This window comes from Fusarium solani (assembly GCF_023522795.1).
Source record: "Fusarium solani strain SB1 chromosome Unknown bctg00000000, whole genome shotgun sequence".
Classification (NCBI taxonomy): Eukaryota; Fungi; Ascomycota; class Sordariomycetes; order Hypocreales; family Nectriaceae; genus Fusarium; species Fusarium solani.
Window position 1 is genome coordinate 4,569,767 of NW_027072157.1, and position 15,605 is coordinate 4,585,371.

The 15,605-nt window shown below is 54.9% G+C and overlaps 5 protein-coding genes across 5 annotated transcripts; 1 reads left to right on the forward strand and 4 right to left on the reverse strand.

The window, feature by feature from the left end:
• Positions 1–1,459: 1,459 nt before the first annotated feature.
• On the forward strand, positions 1,460–3,927 carry MRS44_001449 (uncharacterized protein; the record flags this gene model as incomplete). The annotated part of the gene is made up of 7 exons (XM_065623705.1): positions 1,460–1,581; positions 1,651–1,861; positions 1,919–2,017; positions 2,070–2,201; positions 2,252–2,363; positions 2,450–2,843; positions 2,892–3,927. 7 exons carry the CDS (start codon positions 1,460–1,462, stop codon positions 3,925–3,927), a joined length of 2,106 nt encoding a protein of 701 aa, XP_065480136.1.
• Positions 3,928–4,714: 787 nt separating this feature from the next.
• MRS44_001450 (uncharacterized protein) lies at positions 4,715–6,133 on the reverse strand (the record flags this gene model as incomplete). The annotated part of the gene is made up of 4 exons (XM_065623706.1): positions 4,715–5,173; positions 5,234–5,765; positions 5,815–5,877; positions 5,958–6,133. 4 exons carry the CDS (start codon positions 6,131–6,133, stop codon positions 4,715–4,717), a joined length of 1,230 nt encoding a protein of 409 aa, XP_065480137.1.
• An 837-nt stretch (positions 6,134–6,970) lies between these two features.
• On the reverse strand, positions 6,971–8,107 carry MRS44_001451 (uncharacterized protein; the record flags this gene model as incomplete). Its single annotated transcript, XM_046274901.2, has 2 exons — positions 6,971–7,294; positions 7,370–8,107. The coding sequence occupies 2 exons, from the start codon at positions 8,105–8,107 to the stop codon at positions 6,971–6,973; spliced, it is 1,062 nt and encodes a 353-aa protein (XP_046138283.1).
• Positions 8,108–10,401: 2,294 nt separating this feature from the next.
• Positions 10,402–12,561, reverse strand: MRS44_001452 (uncharacterized protein; the record flags this gene model as incomplete). Its single annotated transcript, XM_046267356.2, has 3 exons — positions 10,402–11,926; positions 11,980–12,278; positions 12,388–12,561. The coding sequence occupies 3 exons, from the start codon at positions 12,559–12,561 to the stop codon at positions 10,402–10,404; spliced, it is 1,998 nt and encodes a 665-aa protein (XP_046138281.1).
• A 2,486-nt stretch (positions 12,562–15,047) lies between these two features.
• On the reverse strand, positions 15,048–15,605 carry MRS44_001453 (uncharacterized protein; the record flags this gene model as incomplete). Its single annotated transcript, XM_065623707.1, has 1 exon — positions 15,048–15,605. One exon carries the CDS (start codon positions 15,603–15,605, stop codon positions 15,048–15,050), a length of 558 nt encoding a protein of 185 aa, XP_065480138.1.

Below are 15,605 nucleotides of genomic sequence, written 5' to 3' on the forward strand. Positions count from 1 at the left end.
CTGGCCCCTCTCTTTCCAATGATACACAACTAGTTGGGTTCGTATCCATCCTAACCTGGCCGAGTGTCGAGTTCAGAAAAGCAAGAATTGGCTTTCGACAGAACACCAGGCAACATGTTCCCCTTCTGGCCCCCAACTTCTCTCTGACTTCCATCCGTACTTCTCTCACTCAAACCTACGCCCGACTGCTTGTCGATCCACTGCTGGTCCACCCCCGAGTCGGCAGCAGCACGCAGCTCGAGGTGGCTCTTCTGGCTGGGGGTCTGTCACAAGTCGACTCTTAGCCGCAGAGCCCCTCCGCTCCGCTACCAGCTCGCTCCGTCCCCGTCCATACCCACACATCCCATATTCCATCCGCCAGGGCACGCCCCCATTCATGATCCCCCCGTCTTTTCCACCCTCGTCCCTCTTCCCTCGGTCCTTGACGATTGGTATTTCCAGTTTGTCGGGTTGTCCTTGCTGATCTGTGCAATCCAGTAAGCCGTCTCTCCCCGGTCACCAAGGGTTTTCTTGACAGCAAAAGCAACCTGAACTTGAAGGGGAACCGAAACTTTTGTTGCTCAACATCCATCGCGCCTCTGCGTCTCTTTTGTTTCCCACTGGCCGCGCCAACAATCGCGTCCCGACAAGCGCAGGCCGCAGCTCCGGCCTCCACCAGAATAACACACACACACGCACACACATCTCATGGCAGCAAGGTAGCCGGCCTGACCCAAAGCCAGCTACTCGCAGGTGCCAAGGGTAAGATCGCCAGAGGTCGTGGTTGGTACTGCAGTTCCCATAGCTCACTGCCTTGACAGTAACAGAAGCTACCTGCATTGCTGCAGCACCCTTGTCAACAGGGCTGGGGTGTCCCATCGACAAGGGCCCTTGGCTATTGACCCCTGTCAAATTGGCGTCTGCCTGCCTGAGTCCGTCGCTGCAACCGCCCGCTCCAGCTTTTGGCTCGGCCTGGTTCTTTAAACCTCCCGCCCTCCATTCTGTCCATCCTCTGCTTCTCGCCTCGACCTCCCGGTGAGCTGGTTTCCCGTTCCGACAACTGAGGTGCTTGCTTCGTTTCTGGAAGCTCTCTGAGCCCTTGCTTCAACATTGGTGTCTTGCTTAGCTGCCCTGAGCTTTGCGATCCTTCTCCTCTCCCGCATTGCCTTTTTGGAAGCATCGGCGCAAACCATCCGACCTTGGGACACCCATATCCCACGGGCCTCCTCCCGGCCGCACGACCGCCGACCACCGACCGACCAACACCTCCTCGTTCCACTGCCACGATAGCTATCCCACGTCTTGGGTCTTTCTTCTTCCAAGACTGGGTCACCGTTCAACCTTGTCGCATTGCAGAGTCCGCAAGGCATTCTTGCCTGGAAGCCTGTCGCTGCAATCCGTCTTAAGCTTCCCTCTCCTGCTGGAGTATTCGACATCTGCCCTCGGCCCTCCTTGATAGTTCCACCCCTTGGCTCCAGCCATGGCCCTCGAGGCTCCTTTGAGGTCATCAACTGGAAGCTTGCAATTTCCCTTTGCCTACTACCAGAAAGAGATGTCGACGTCTACAGACACCGAGAGCCTGCGTGCTCCCTTCAGGCCAGTGTGAGTTGACACCAAGTCCGCTTATATCAACATGAGTACACCGGCCTCTTACTGACCATATTATTCTAGCTCCTCTCCTCCGAGCACCGATTCATCTTCCCTCCGGCCTGGCTCTATCCATCGCATGGCAAGCTCATCCTTCAATGTCATGAGCCCAAGCGATATTGTAGGCCCATCACCAGTTACATCCAATGGCACCGAGACGACCGAAATAGAAGATGACGTTGCAGAGGATATCCATCGAGATACCTCTGACCCAAGGCCCTCACGCCGCTCCGAGGTTCGTCTCCGAAATCCAAACCTCAATGGTTGTCAGACGCTGACTGACTCAATGTAGCTTTTGATGCTCACTACCAATCTCTCTGAAAACGTGCATCAGACCAGCAATGATGAGGCAGTGTCTGTTATTCATGCGCCTGAAAGCTTTGCCAGCTGGGTAAGTGAGATTCTAATGATCGGCAGGGTATCACGTCTAACCCACGACATAGGTCGCTCCGGCATCAGCGCCAGAGGGGTCGAGTGAAGGGACACCTCTCAAATCCGATGTCGAGAGTTTACCTGCTGCCAATGGCTCCCCCAAGAACTTTTCGCATAGCTCTCCCGATAGCTCTCCCGAGAAGGTATGCTGTGCATGACCTGGCTTTGCGATATGCATCTAATTCGTCATCAGATATCGACGCATCCAGCTCGTCCTCCGATTTCAACCGATGTCAACCCTGTACAGTACAACATAGATAGCGCCACACCACGCGCTCAAGATTTACAGTCCATGTTGGATGAGGGTACGCGGTTACGCTCGAGTAGTACGAGCAGCCTTGAGAGTGGGTTCAGGATGGGTCGTGGCAATGTGCATAGCTAACACTGGTAGAAATCGACGAGCAAACTGAAGCCGAGGGCGACGACGAAGAGTACGAGTCAGACGGCATACTGATGTCTCATCACCAAGATGAGATCGAGACTTTACGAGCTACTCTTGCGGAATGTTGGACTCTATGCAATAGCCTTTCCAAACTGAGCTCGATTCACCGCACCCGTGCCTTCAACAAATCCAGCGCCCCCGACGCACATGAAAAGGCATGGCGAACCTGTTGGAAACTCTGTCAACGACTTTACGAGAATCGAGACGCAGATGCGGGCTCATTCAGTATTAAAATGAACCTCGATCTCCTCCGTGACTTCTGCCAAGCGCTTTTTGATGTGCGGCAACGCGACGACGAGACGGCAGACTCGGTTCTTCGTGTCAGCTTTGAGCTTAACAACCAGTGAGTGGCATACACCGGAAGTGTGCTCTCTTTCTAACGCTTGGACAGCCTGTACAGTGCTCAAGATGGCACCCTGCCAGAGGAGTTTAGGGAGCGAACGTTGGACTTTTACATCGCCTTGTGCCACCGACTCATGAAGCAACGCAGCGAATTGTCTGAGGAGACTGACCACTTGCTCGGCGCAAGCTGGTCTCTGGCAGAGATGCTCTTTAACCTTCGGCAGAACAGGCGCGATGGCAGGCCTCCAGATGAAGAGCTGCTGAGCTCTACTGTTCAGGCTTGTTGGGAGCTGTGCGACGTATTCCGTGATAGCTGGGCGCAGATTCGGCCAGACAGATCCGTTTCTCGATCGAGCCAGACCTTCAGTCACCACGCCCCTGAACAGAGCGGTCGGCAAAGCCGTGCGTCGAACCCATCCTCGGTTCCGTCGAAACATGAGAGCGTCAAGAGTGCTCGCCCAGAAGAGAAACCCAGGAAACCACCGGTCGTGCCCGAAACTCCAGTGACCGAGTTTGAGGATACGCCCATCTCCCCTCAGAGCCGTTCACCTACGATGCCCAACATTCTGGTCCTCGGAACCCCCAGCGACAACAGTCGAGGTCGATGGTCCAGCAGCGCTTCCAACCTCTCGAGCTACTCCAAGAGCAGTGTTCGGACGTCGAGCACAGCAACGACAACAGCAACGTCCGAAGACGCCAATGTGACACGCGCGAAGATACTCGTTCTCAGAGCGGCTATGAATCTTGGCTTTAACCGCGATGCCATCACCGATCCAAAGGCTGCCGCCACTGCCTTGCAAAAGTTTGTGCAGGATCTTCCTGCCGGATCCTTTGGGTCTCTTCTCTCCCATTCGGCCTTGCTGGCACAGTATAAGAACTCGGTGCTAATGGACTCGATTATCCCCCGACACCACATGTTGCCATCCCGAGGCAAGCGAGTCACGGCGCAGGAAATGGCCAAAAGTATTCAGATGATGATGAAGAGTTCTCAACGATACGCATACCTGCGCGACCTCTTCCGAATCGTATTCCATTTCCCAATCGAGGAGGTCAATATCCAGCGAAATGTCACCATCAGCGTTTGAGGGACCATGGCCGAGGTTGTGCTCTCGTCCCGCAGCTTCGCTGTCGTCGAACTACTGCACTTATATGATGACTACGTAATTTTATTTCTTCTTTTTTTGGAGGACTTTTTTGATGGAGGCAGAGAGTCATGGCAGGCTGTTGGAGGGTTGGTGTTACGGATTTCATCTACTACCTTACACGAAAAGACATGACGCACAAGAGGAGGAAGTGAGGGATTGTTTTGGAGAGATTTACGTGGTGGTCTATTCGTTTCTACATGCACGAGATACCCTTTTGAAAGGCTCTGGCGGGCGCGTTGGTATGGATATGAGGAGGTAGAGGAGGATTGAGGGAGAAGCCGGCAGCTGAAGCCGGAGGCGTCGACCATTTCTGTCATTACGTGGCACACTGAAGGATTTCACATCTCACGAGCACGTTGGATTGGTTCTAGGTTACCTATTTATATGGGAAGCGAAGGAGATTCGCTCAAGAACTAGGTATCCAATTAAGATATCTAACTTTCCTAGTTCTCAATTCCTCTGTGTCCCATCTCAACTCGTACATGTGTTTTGCTGATATCTAGAGGGTTTCTCCTGCAACCAACGTCCATAATGGCCCAAGGTTCCTGGGCGAAACAAGTCTCAACGGCGCGGATATTCAGCAGCTCGCAAATCTCCAGAGCAAGTCTCGCTTCTTCAGCTTGCTAGGTGGTAAATAAGACGGTTTCTCACGCAAATCCTATCGTGTTCTCGGGTTCCAAAAAAATTAGGGGAAAGTCTTGTCAACGTGGGTAAGTGGCATGCGTAGTTATGTATGTGTGAATGAACCCTTGAGAGAGGTCACCGAATCGGTGCTCTCCTCGAACAGTCTGGGGTCGAGAGTGTTCATGATAAGGGTCGGGGTCGAAGGTGTTTGGAATGTGTATCCGTAGTTCGTAAGAGACTCCTGGGGTGCGGATCGATTCGTGGTTTGTGGCATCGGAGGTGAGTCTGAAGGCCGTTGTTGGGAGTATAACTGCCGCTTCCCTACGGGATTTGAAAGAACTTGGCGAACTGTGGTGTTGACGTCTTGAGTTAGCTGAGAGGTCAGGGGGGTTTGGTTATCAGCTTGCCGAGCTGTCCTTACGTTTTCACGCCACTCAACCTCATCGGAGGGTATCGTATGCTGGGTGGCAGCCTCCTCATCGGTTTGAGTGAGCATCAGTCCTGTCTGGACAATCTCAGCAGACTGAGGGGCGTTCTGGGGGACGTCCGTTAAGGTCGCCGGCTGAGACACGGGAGCGTTCTACGCCCCGGCCTGGCCGCCTGCGACAACTTGAGCGCCTACAGGTTGGAAGAGTAGTTCATGGTGGTACGGCTGGATATTGTGAGGCCGATATCGAAGGCCATTGACTGGGCTGGGGAAGAAGCATGGTTGTTGAGGAGGGGACATGATATTCGGCGTGGGTGTGGGTGTGGTCGAAAGGCCGGGGCTCTCTTCGGCCGGTGAAGCAACCCAAGTCTGGCCGAAAGTTGTGCTTATCGGGTGGAAGTTTTTGTTCCATGTAGCCTGCTGTTGCTGGTAAAGGGGTCCAGCCGTGGTTCTGGGGACGTAGCCCCCCTCTTGGGCCTGGTGAGCAGCAGGCAAGCTGGAGGCTGGAGCGGTCGGTGAAAGCACGTAAGCTTGACTAGGGGTCGGTGATGCAATTTCTTCCTTCTTAACGATCGTCTCGACAACAGTAGGGAGTAGTTCATGACCTTGCTGGGGCAACTTCAGCTGTTGTGGTTCAACTGCTGGGGAGGGGGCAACTTCGGCTGGAGTAACCGGCGCGGTCGCAGTCGGCACTTCATATCGGGCCCGTTTCTCAGGTCGAGGAGGCCTGAAAGGTCAGTGTTATTGTTCTGTATGAGACTGAAAGGGTAACTCACTCGGGAGGCTCCGCGCGACGGCGCTTCAACTTCTTGCTCGCAGGTCGATTGACCAGAGGAGCCCTACCAAGCACAGCCATCGCATTAGCAAGGACACTCTCAAGACAATAGTGCGAGGAAAGGATGTCTCATTGTTTACTTACCCGAAGTCAGGGTCCTTGCCATATTTGTTGCGCAGATATCGAATCTGATTGTCGGTCAAAGGGCGACCGAAGCGTTGATCGAAGGCGTCAGAGATCTGTTCATTGTAGAGGTCCTGGAGCATGAGCTCCAGGGCAAACTGAATCTCGTTGGCCTGATAGCTGGGTTTTCCTGTCATTCTTATTGAGGTTTGAAATGGTGGTGGTGAAGGGAATGGTGTTGATGTGTGAGGGGAGGAGGGGAGGTTGTCGGGTTGTGCTCTTGAACGCGCTTCACGCTCTCCAAGAGACGACTGGAAGCGGGGGAAATTCCTAATGAAGAATGCGACGGTGCATTGAATAGAGGTATTGTTCCTAATCGAGTAACAAATTGGGAAACTGTGATTAAATGCAGGAAATGTTGGGGGGTGGGTGTATGTGTTGTGTGTGTGTTATTCACAGCCGATGCGAGTTGGTGATGTTGAATGAGGCAGGAGGAAGAAGCAGGAGAAGAGTGTGCACGAGGGAAGCAGGCGGGGTGTGTTTATTCGTCGAGGCGCTTTGCAACTGTCAACAACTGGCAGTGTTTAGCTGCCTTCAGGCGCTGCGAGTGGCAGACGATAGGGCTAGCACGTGAGGCAGTTGGCAGAGGGGTATTGAAAAAGAGTTGCCGCAGAGATGCTACTCTGAAATTAAAAGAGGGTGCAGTTGCTATAAACTGTGCGAGGAGTTTCGGTGGAGGTTGAAAAGAGGAGGTCGAGTGAAGATCCGGAGATGGAGGGAAAACGGGCCTCTTAAGGGTGCATGGGCGTCCTGTGATTGTTCACTCGGCACGCCCTGACTCAACCAAAAACAAGCTTGTCTATTGTTGGCCTCTATAATCGCCTGCGCTTGCTTCTCTGTTTATTCTAAGTCGTCTATGTCTATTTGTCTAAAGTTAGTTGGTAAAGAGTTCTAGGTTATTCCCTCCCTCTCCATGATTCGCATCCAAAGAGCCTCACTCTCATCACTGTCAACAACACAGTCACGCACCCTCCCTACGACGCATCATCGCTAATCACTGTCCGAGGAGATCCCCCACGGCTAAACACGCCCAGCCAGCACCGCACCCTCCCCTCCTCCTCGTTCCCGATCCAGTCGTCCTGGCCCGCCAGCTCATCCTCCTCCTCGCAGAACAGTGGCGTTTCCAGGTCCAGCATGGCCTGCCGGAACGACTCGAGCAGCCTCTCCGTCGTCGCGTCTCGTCGCGGCACCATCACCACTGCCCGCGATTCGGAGCCCAGCGCCAGGTTCTGGCAGATGGCCGACGCCAAGAGAGCAGGGTGGTCGTCGTCGTACATGGGGTCAGCCGCGAGAACAATCTAGTCATCAACAGTCAGAGATTTTCGGATCAAGATGAATGTGTCATCATTGAAACAATCTTTAAAAACACGTACCTTGAATTGGTAAGGCTCTCCAAACAGAGTCTGGTCAATCTCATCCTCGCTTCCACCCCAGGTCAAGGGTCCGACGGTGAGTGATCCGCCACGGGACTCAACCAGACTACTGTTCTTGTCCACATTGTCCTTGAGGTTGGGCACGATGTTGGGTAGATCGCTAAGGGCAACGGGAACCTTCCACAGAGCCGCTGCCGCAAGTCCTAGGAGGCCAGTTCCAGAACCGAGCTCGAGAACATCGGGGGGCGACTGTCCCAGCGTCTCGTCAAACAGTCGGAACAGTGACGTCTCGGCCAGCCGGGGGAGATGCTGCGACAGGACGTAAGAAGAACCCCATGTCTTCAGACCCAGAGAGTCGCCAGTGAGAGCAGGCTCCCGGATGATGAGCTCAAACTCATCCGCAGCTGCCGTCTCAAAAGGCCACCTCCGAATAACCTCACCCATAGCCGTCCGCCCACATCGTTCCGACATGCGCTTGCTGGCCTGGGTCCAGAGATCCTCCTTCTCCTCGTCGTCCTCGATCCAGGCCAGGGGGCTCTTGATGATGGACGAGAGATAGCGGGTCACCTCGTTCTTGCACTGGCTCGCGAGTGACTCTTGCTCCTCGATAATCTCTGAGCGACGACGCTTGTGATTCCAGATGGGAGGGCTGAGTTCAAGATTCTGCAGCACGACGGCCAGCTCGGCGTAGCTGGGACGCTGCCACATCTGTGGAAAGTCGAGAGGTTCAAGACCCATGGTGGAGTGTCGTTATTTACGGTGTAAGGGGAAGAGAAGGGAAAATTTGCAGTTGTGGCAAAGAGAAAAGACTCAAAGGCAGAGAGGAAGTTGTTCAGAATCAGTTTGGCGTGCTCTTATAACAAGAGCACAGTTCAAGCACGCATCTTGGGCAACAGAAACTTAAGAAGCTTGCTTTTTATCGTCATCAACCTCAACTCACTTGAGTTTTTTAAACAAGTTCACAAGGGGGAGCACAAAAAATCCGGGGGAAAAGGCGCGAAGACGGGAACCGAACCCACTCAGTCATCACCAATTATTGCCTCTCGTGGGACCCATCAACACTAACAATGGCCGGCTAAAAAAAATTATTGATAAGAGTCATGATAGGGGGAGAAAAAAAAAGTAGCTATGAAATCGCCAAGTCCCGATTCGGCGAGGTCGGTCTGCGGATCCCGTTTTGTCTGACACCGAGGCTGAGCCACAGGAACGTCTGCACTGCCACACAAGCTTCAGCTTCAGTCGGGGATCACCGTCTGACCCACGTGGCTGACAAGGGAAGCTCTCTGTGTGCCCCCCACTGTATTCCCGATTGGTCAGCCCGTATACCCCTGTTGCCCAACATGCGTGAACTCCCAAAAGTCTAACCCAAACCTCAAAGTCAACTCCAACTCCAAACATCAAAACAAAAAACGCCAGCGATAGAAAGCATAAGCAAGCACATCCGGCATCCCTCGCTTTCTTTGGTTTTCTTCTCAACTCCAGAAATACCCAGGGTTAACCTCTTTGCTGAAATTGGCATAACCAACGGCGGCGCGCAGCTCCAACTCTAGCTTCGTAAAGGCATCCCAGTCATTCATGCCTTGGTGAACCATCCCAATTAACGTCTGGCAAGAGACATCGAGGAGGCGCACAGCATTAGCAAAATGCCCGGCCACGTCCTGTCCTGGCGAGTATTGCCAACTATACGAGGCCGCAACTTGGCGGCGGCTCCGATCGATAATGTCCCGAAGGTGTGGGCACATATCGGGGTCGAACCGCTCCCGTATCCATAATGTCCACTCCCGCTGGCGGAGGGCTTGGTTGGACATGTCGACTCCTACACGCTGGCAATGCTGCTGGAACTGCATGAGCTGTGTCTCGCAGGTATGCCGCGCGCTGGTGAGATGGCCAAGGAGCTCCCTCAAGGCGAATCCGAGAGAGGGAGACTGGCCCTGCCGAGGGGGACCATTGCACCCCGAACCATAACGCCGTCTCCTCCACTGTTGTCGTGCATATTTTCATCGTCCTTTGGGATTATGCTTGTCCAATGGTGATGATGGTGTGGCATGGCTAATAGCTCTATCGACAGCTGCTGTAAGTGATGCAAAGGTGATTCGCTCTGTCAGTTGATGAGAGTATGTGTTTCCAACGGTAGAGATTCGTTCCGGTTGTTGTTTGATTTGGGAATGAGTTGTCCGTGGGTTCTCTGGGCTATTTAACCACGGCAAAATCATGTCACGTTTCTGGTTGCTTCTTACTCTTTCATTGTCTGTATTCAATAACACAAAGACTTTTGAGTGATCTCCATATCCGAATAGAGTCATCACATTTCTCTTCTGGCAGTATCGATAAGCTGCAGTAAAGCCCTTTCAATATACCACCAGGTCATCCACAACGACCAAGAAGACTCACAAAGACGTTTCAACACTTAAACAAGCCATTCATGCAAACATGCAGATCTTTGATCCCCATGTAGCCCAGATGAGCAGCTCGCATCCTCCCACCAAGAAAGCTACCCTAGATCCGCAATTCGCTAATCTTCTTTGAGCCTTGGGGTTGGGGGCCCGTCCCGGATCAGCCCATCCATCTCCATCCCCATCCCGCGCTTGGCCCGCCCAGGAAAAAACTGGATCGACCCTCGGCCGCCCAACTTGGTAAATGCCAGGGAAATCACGCACCTCAATCACATGCGACTCACGTCATAGTAGCACCGTTCGTCACATCGCCGATGCGACGCCTGTTACAGTCAAGCTCATAGACGACAGTCCATTCACACCAAGTTCACACACGACGACATTCAATTTCAACAGTTTCTGTATTCTCGGCCTTTGCCTAGTCTAGCCGCGTGGCTCATCAGGTGGTATCAAAATAAAGTCAACGCAAATCAAAAGTGCTCTGTACCCGTCCGAGAGCCTCTTGTCCATGCAGTTCCGGTTTTCCCTGGTGCAAATCGCAAAATGTAAAAGCAATTGGTCATCATGCCTTGTGCGCCTTGTAAATCAAAGCCTCCTCCGAAGGCTTCCCTGTCGCATTACCGCCGCCGTCGCCGCCATTCAGCTCCGTTCCGGCCGGCATTCGCTGTAAATTTCATTCTTCATAATCTGGAGCCGGTCCCTCATCTCCATCAGGTGGCCCAGCTTCGTGCTTGGTGGGTTGTCCAACGCCGAAATCTCGTGGTGTAGAGCCTCGTACTTTTCATAGTACACCTTGAATGCCTGTGCCTTCTGCACAAGCTTGTCCGAGAACCGAGAGGATGCTGATCGCTTCGCCGCCGGTGCCTTGCTCAAGCCCTCTGCCTTGCGCTTCTTCGTCACCACGGGTGCGGGTGGTGCCTCGTTCTCAAGGTCTGAAGCATTCGTGGGCGGTGACGACGCCAGAGGGGACGACTTGGTCGGAGACGTGTTCTTGCTCTTCATCGATGTCGACGTGACCGTTCCGCGAGAGTTCTGGCTGGCATCAGATGGGCGGTGCTTGAGTCGAGGACCAGCCAGCGGCTGCTTGGGCTTGATTCGCTTCGAAAGTGGTGTCCCCGAGCTCGAGCTCGAATCATCGTCCTCACGGGCTCGCTTCGTCACTGTCGGCTGCTTCAACGGTTCTCTGACCAAAGGCCGAGGCTTGGCCACCACTGTATCCTTTGTCTTGGCTGCAGGCTTGGACACAGGCTTGGGCAACGGCTTAGCCTTGACGACAGGTGCAGCCTCATCCCCAGAGCTGTCCGAGTTCGAGATGATTGCCTGGGAGAGGACACGGCCTCCGTTGGGCTTGCTCGCTGCTGTTCGGGGCTTGGTAGGCGATGCCTTGGTAGACGGGGCCTTGGAGGATGAAGCTGAAGCCGAGGCTGAGGCCTTGGACTTGGACTTGCCCAAAAGGCGCTTGACCTGAGCCTCCTGTGCACTTGGCTTCTTGGGCTTGGCAGGGAGAGGATTCGATGTGGATCTCGACATGGCCTCTCCTCTAGCCGTAGGTCGGCTTCCATCTAGAGACTCCGCACTGCCTCGCGGTGTAGAGCCGCCATCCGCCATTTCGATGGTGATAGCCGGTGTGTTTGCCGTGTTGCCCAGATTAGCCTGCACTCGGCTCAGAGACTTGCCCGTTCCTCGCTCCTCCTTAGGCAGAAGCCTGTCCCACTCTGGTTCAGAGACAGTGACTCTCTGCTTGTCGTACTGTCGGACTGCGTTGTCAATCGCCTTCTGTCGTATCTCTTGGGTATCATAATCGTAATTCCAGACATCGAGTTCCCTCCATTTTAGTTTCTTCAACGCCCACTTCTTGGTATCGTTAAGCAAATCGGCAACCTTTCGCAGGGTCGGTTCACAGTCTTCTTGCTTGCCTGTCCATTTTCCGGCTAGGTATTCGAGGCTGCGCTCTGCCACGGCAAGCTCGTGCACCAACATGGCGCGGTCTCCCTTGGCGCGGTCCTCCTTTTGCGAAGCCGAGGGTGTCATCGAAGGAGAGCCTATCGAAGCTTGGCCAGGGGATTGAGGGATAGACCGTGGAGTCGAGCTGTATCCGGCAAATAGCTTGCTCTTGACCTTGATGGAGCCTTTCTTCGCCGGCAGGCTGTCAACCATGCGAGCCCTTCAACAAACGTTAGTATGATCAACCCAAACTGAGAACCAAGTGAGACCGACTTCTCGCGAGAAGCAGCATGAGCCGCGAGGCCATTCTGGAGAGCCTCGATGTCAGAGTCCAATCCCGAAGACGCGGTGCTCTTGCTGGATTTGGTGGTCTTGGGCTTGACGTCGATGTTCTTCTCGACCTGAGCCTTGTTTGACGATGTGGCGCCCCTGGGCTTCTGGAAAAGGGATCCGGGGTGCGGGATCTTCTCGGCGGTTCGTGTCGATTCAAATGGCCTTGTGAGGTAGAGGTCGTATGGGTGCGAGTCGGGAGGAGGAGCGATGACGTGCGAGTTGGAGCCGTAGATGAGAGTCTAGCAGAAGAGTCGAGGATTAGCGACGACGATGCCAAGGGCACATCACCATATACGCGTGCCCAACACAGACAGCGAGTGGTACAAGGCATCGTGTTGCTGTACTTACCGGCTTGGACCCGAGGGAAAGGTTAATGCTCTCGCCGTTTTGGAATGATTTTATCATGTCCTCAATGACGAAGTCGCTCAGGGTGAGGGCGAAGGCTTGCGACGGCAGGGTGGCATCCTTGCCAGTCGAGCCCTCCAGCTGGAGCCCGCTTTCGGGAACCTTGAGCGAGTTCATGCTGGAGGATATCACGAGCCTGGGCAGGCCGTGGAGTGGGAAATGACGCGGATGTGTATGTTGTGTCGATCAGTCGAGGCGGAAGGTTGAGATGGGAACGCGGGATCGAGCCGTGAAGGTTGGAGGCGGAGCTGAGAGAAGAGCACGGTCGGAGTGTGTAGGTTTCGTTAATGTATGCAGGCGGGTTCGAAAGTAAGGTGAGGAGCGTAGTCACATTGTCATCCAACAAGGTGAGCCGAGAGTGAGGCCGCTGTTGTGATGACTTGGTTGGGCGTACGGGAACCAAAGGCTGGGGGCCCTTCTCCGATACAGCAGCAACAGCCTTGTCCGATTCAGGAGGACAAAGGAGAGGCGCCGGGCGTTTGTCACTGACGGGAACAATGGACAACGCCGCAAACGCAAAGAAGCTCCAGCACCCTCTGGGAATTGCAACTCTCGTCGAGGAGCAAGAGAGGAGTGAGAGAGAAAGTTGATGGAGGTTTGGAGGAGAGCGGAGACGATGGATGGGGGAACGGGAGCGGCAGCGGCGAAAGAGCGAGACGAGGGTGTACCAAGGTACTGCGCGCAGATGGGAGGGAAGGAAGTTGGGGAGGTACCTACCGTACCGTACCGTACCGGACCCGTGCCTGCCTGCAGTGTGGTGCTGTGCAGTGCCCAGTGCCTACCACTTCCATCAGTGACGGGCGGGAGTGGGCGTGGACGTGGGCGTGGGCAAGGGCCATTGGGGCGGCCAAACAGGGAAGTCGACCGGGGGAAGGAGGCGCCCAAGGCCGGGCTAGCACAACACGACACAGCGCAGCAAAGCCCAGCACAGCACAGCACAGTACTCCAAACCTGGAACAGTACAAACCCAGCATAACCCAGCGAGCGACATTAAACAGCACCAGCGTCAAGGGATGCAGTCTCCCCGGGTGCGCCAAGCCGCCCGCACGGTACGCTACGGAGACTCGTCCGGGGAGGGGGGTACATGATGCTACTCGCAGCTTTACTGGGTCGAACGGGCAGCGTAGCACTGTCAGTGCCCTGGCCAGGAAGCACGTCAGGCCCTCAGCCCGCTGTCGATCACGAATTTACAGGCAAACCTACAGTACCCTTCACTGACCCAATGTATAACCCAAGTACTCAGCTTCGCTAGCGTCCATGGGGCCGTGGCTGCGGTGGCGTGCGTCGTGGTGGTGCGTGTGGAAGAGTCAACCGGCCAAGGTCCCCCTTTGGGTACAGCCAAAGTATCGGCCTTCAGCTCCCAGCGCCTGGAGGCGCCTGAAAACCCCCTGTGGCGGCCTCAAGAAACGGCGAGCTACTGTCCAGACACTTCAGCTTTCAACCTGGATACAGACGTGCAAAGTACCTGAGGGTGCTCCACAGCAACGGAGGTCAAGTGGTGGATGCATGCAAGGCGTTGGGCTAGTCGAGTACCACATCCCAGAAGAAGCCAAAGGGTTCCTCCCGTCCCGTTCGCCGGGCCTCTCTGGGTCAAGGTCATCCGCTTGAGCCATTATATCTTGCAGTCACCGGTGATGGCTCTGTCGACGACGAGAACTGGCGAAATACCTCAGAAAACAACAATGGCCGGATTGTCGCGTCTCCCCTTGTCACCGTGACGGTTCCCGCGCCCCAATTGGCCGTCAGGTCGTCAGCCCAGGACGGGACATGACGGGGCTGGATCCAGCGGGCAGGTTGAGCTACCAGTTTAGCGAGCGAACGACCCATCATGGGTGGCCCATGGCGAGACATCCAGGGCTCGGAATGGAGGCTACGGCGGATCTGTCATCCGGCCGGGGTCGGTCGTGGCCGCTTGCTGGTCGCCCTTTCAACTGCTCATGCTCAGGCCGCTTCCGAAAAGGGCTGGCCGGGCAGTCGGTCAACCCTCATTGAGATGGATGAAAAAAGGGCTTTGTCAAATCAGCTCGAGGGATTGGATGAAACAGCACAAGGCGGAACAGAAGCCTCAGGGACACGCCGACAGCACAGCTCACGACAATGCTCCCCTTTCCCACCTCATATAACGTCTCCCTTTTTCCCTTCGAGAAATGAACTTCCAGACGCTACGCCCAATCTCATCTTCTTTGTTATGCCTGCAACGGCAATAGCGCGTACCCAAATCCCCATATCCCAGCACCCCCGGCCGCCGCTTCCAATCCGCCGGCAACGGACCCATGACCCTCTTTGCCCTTTTGACTGTTGACAGTGGAGCTGTCGACTCTATTTACAGGCCGGCCTGACTGTTTGTTTTGTTATTGCGGTTGCGGTGGTGGTGAGTTGGGCTGGCGGATTGTTAAGCAACTCCAACCTCTACGACTTTGGCCGCGTTGCCTCTGTCATCGGCTGCTTGCCTGATTATGGAAGCGGTAAAACGTCGAGAAGGGTCTATGGATCCCTGTCGCTTGCTGGGCTGGGCTGGGCTGGGCTGGATTGTCCCCCGGCCGAACAGGGCGAGGCTGAGTCCCAGATTTCTTCTGCGCATCTCGCTGCTGCACTCGACGTTCCTACGTGGGAGATGCGAGGTACGGAGACGCTGCCACATGGCGACCGAGGGCGTGGAGGATCTGATGATTGGCGACCCTCGGCGGTGAATCTGGGCCGAATGATATGACTCCCCAGTTCACACTCCACCATTGAGTCTTGTTGTCTCTATCTTTTGACAGAGAGGCATTGGATAAAAATACAATTCCGAACACACGCACAGGCAAAAGGTCCCTCTCGTCTTCTTCGTACCACGTCGCAGAGGCCGTGCTGACCAAGGGTTCTGCGCCTTGGAGGGCATGTCTCGCTCGAGCGACAACCATCTCGGCGGCACGTCCGTGACCTGTCGTCAGCTCAGAACGGCTCAGCATGCGACCACCTCCGAGGCGGGTTTTCCGATGGCCGGAGCTGATTGGAGAGGGCGCAGGAGGGCCATGTTCCAGGTACCTGTCCTGTGTCTTGGGCCCTGACTGAGGCCTGGCTGCTTTTACCGGCGAGCTGCTGGAAGGGCTAGATCCATCGTCCAGGGTTGCATAAAAAAATCGAGCCCAAGTGAGTTTATGTGGCGTGCAGATGCACAT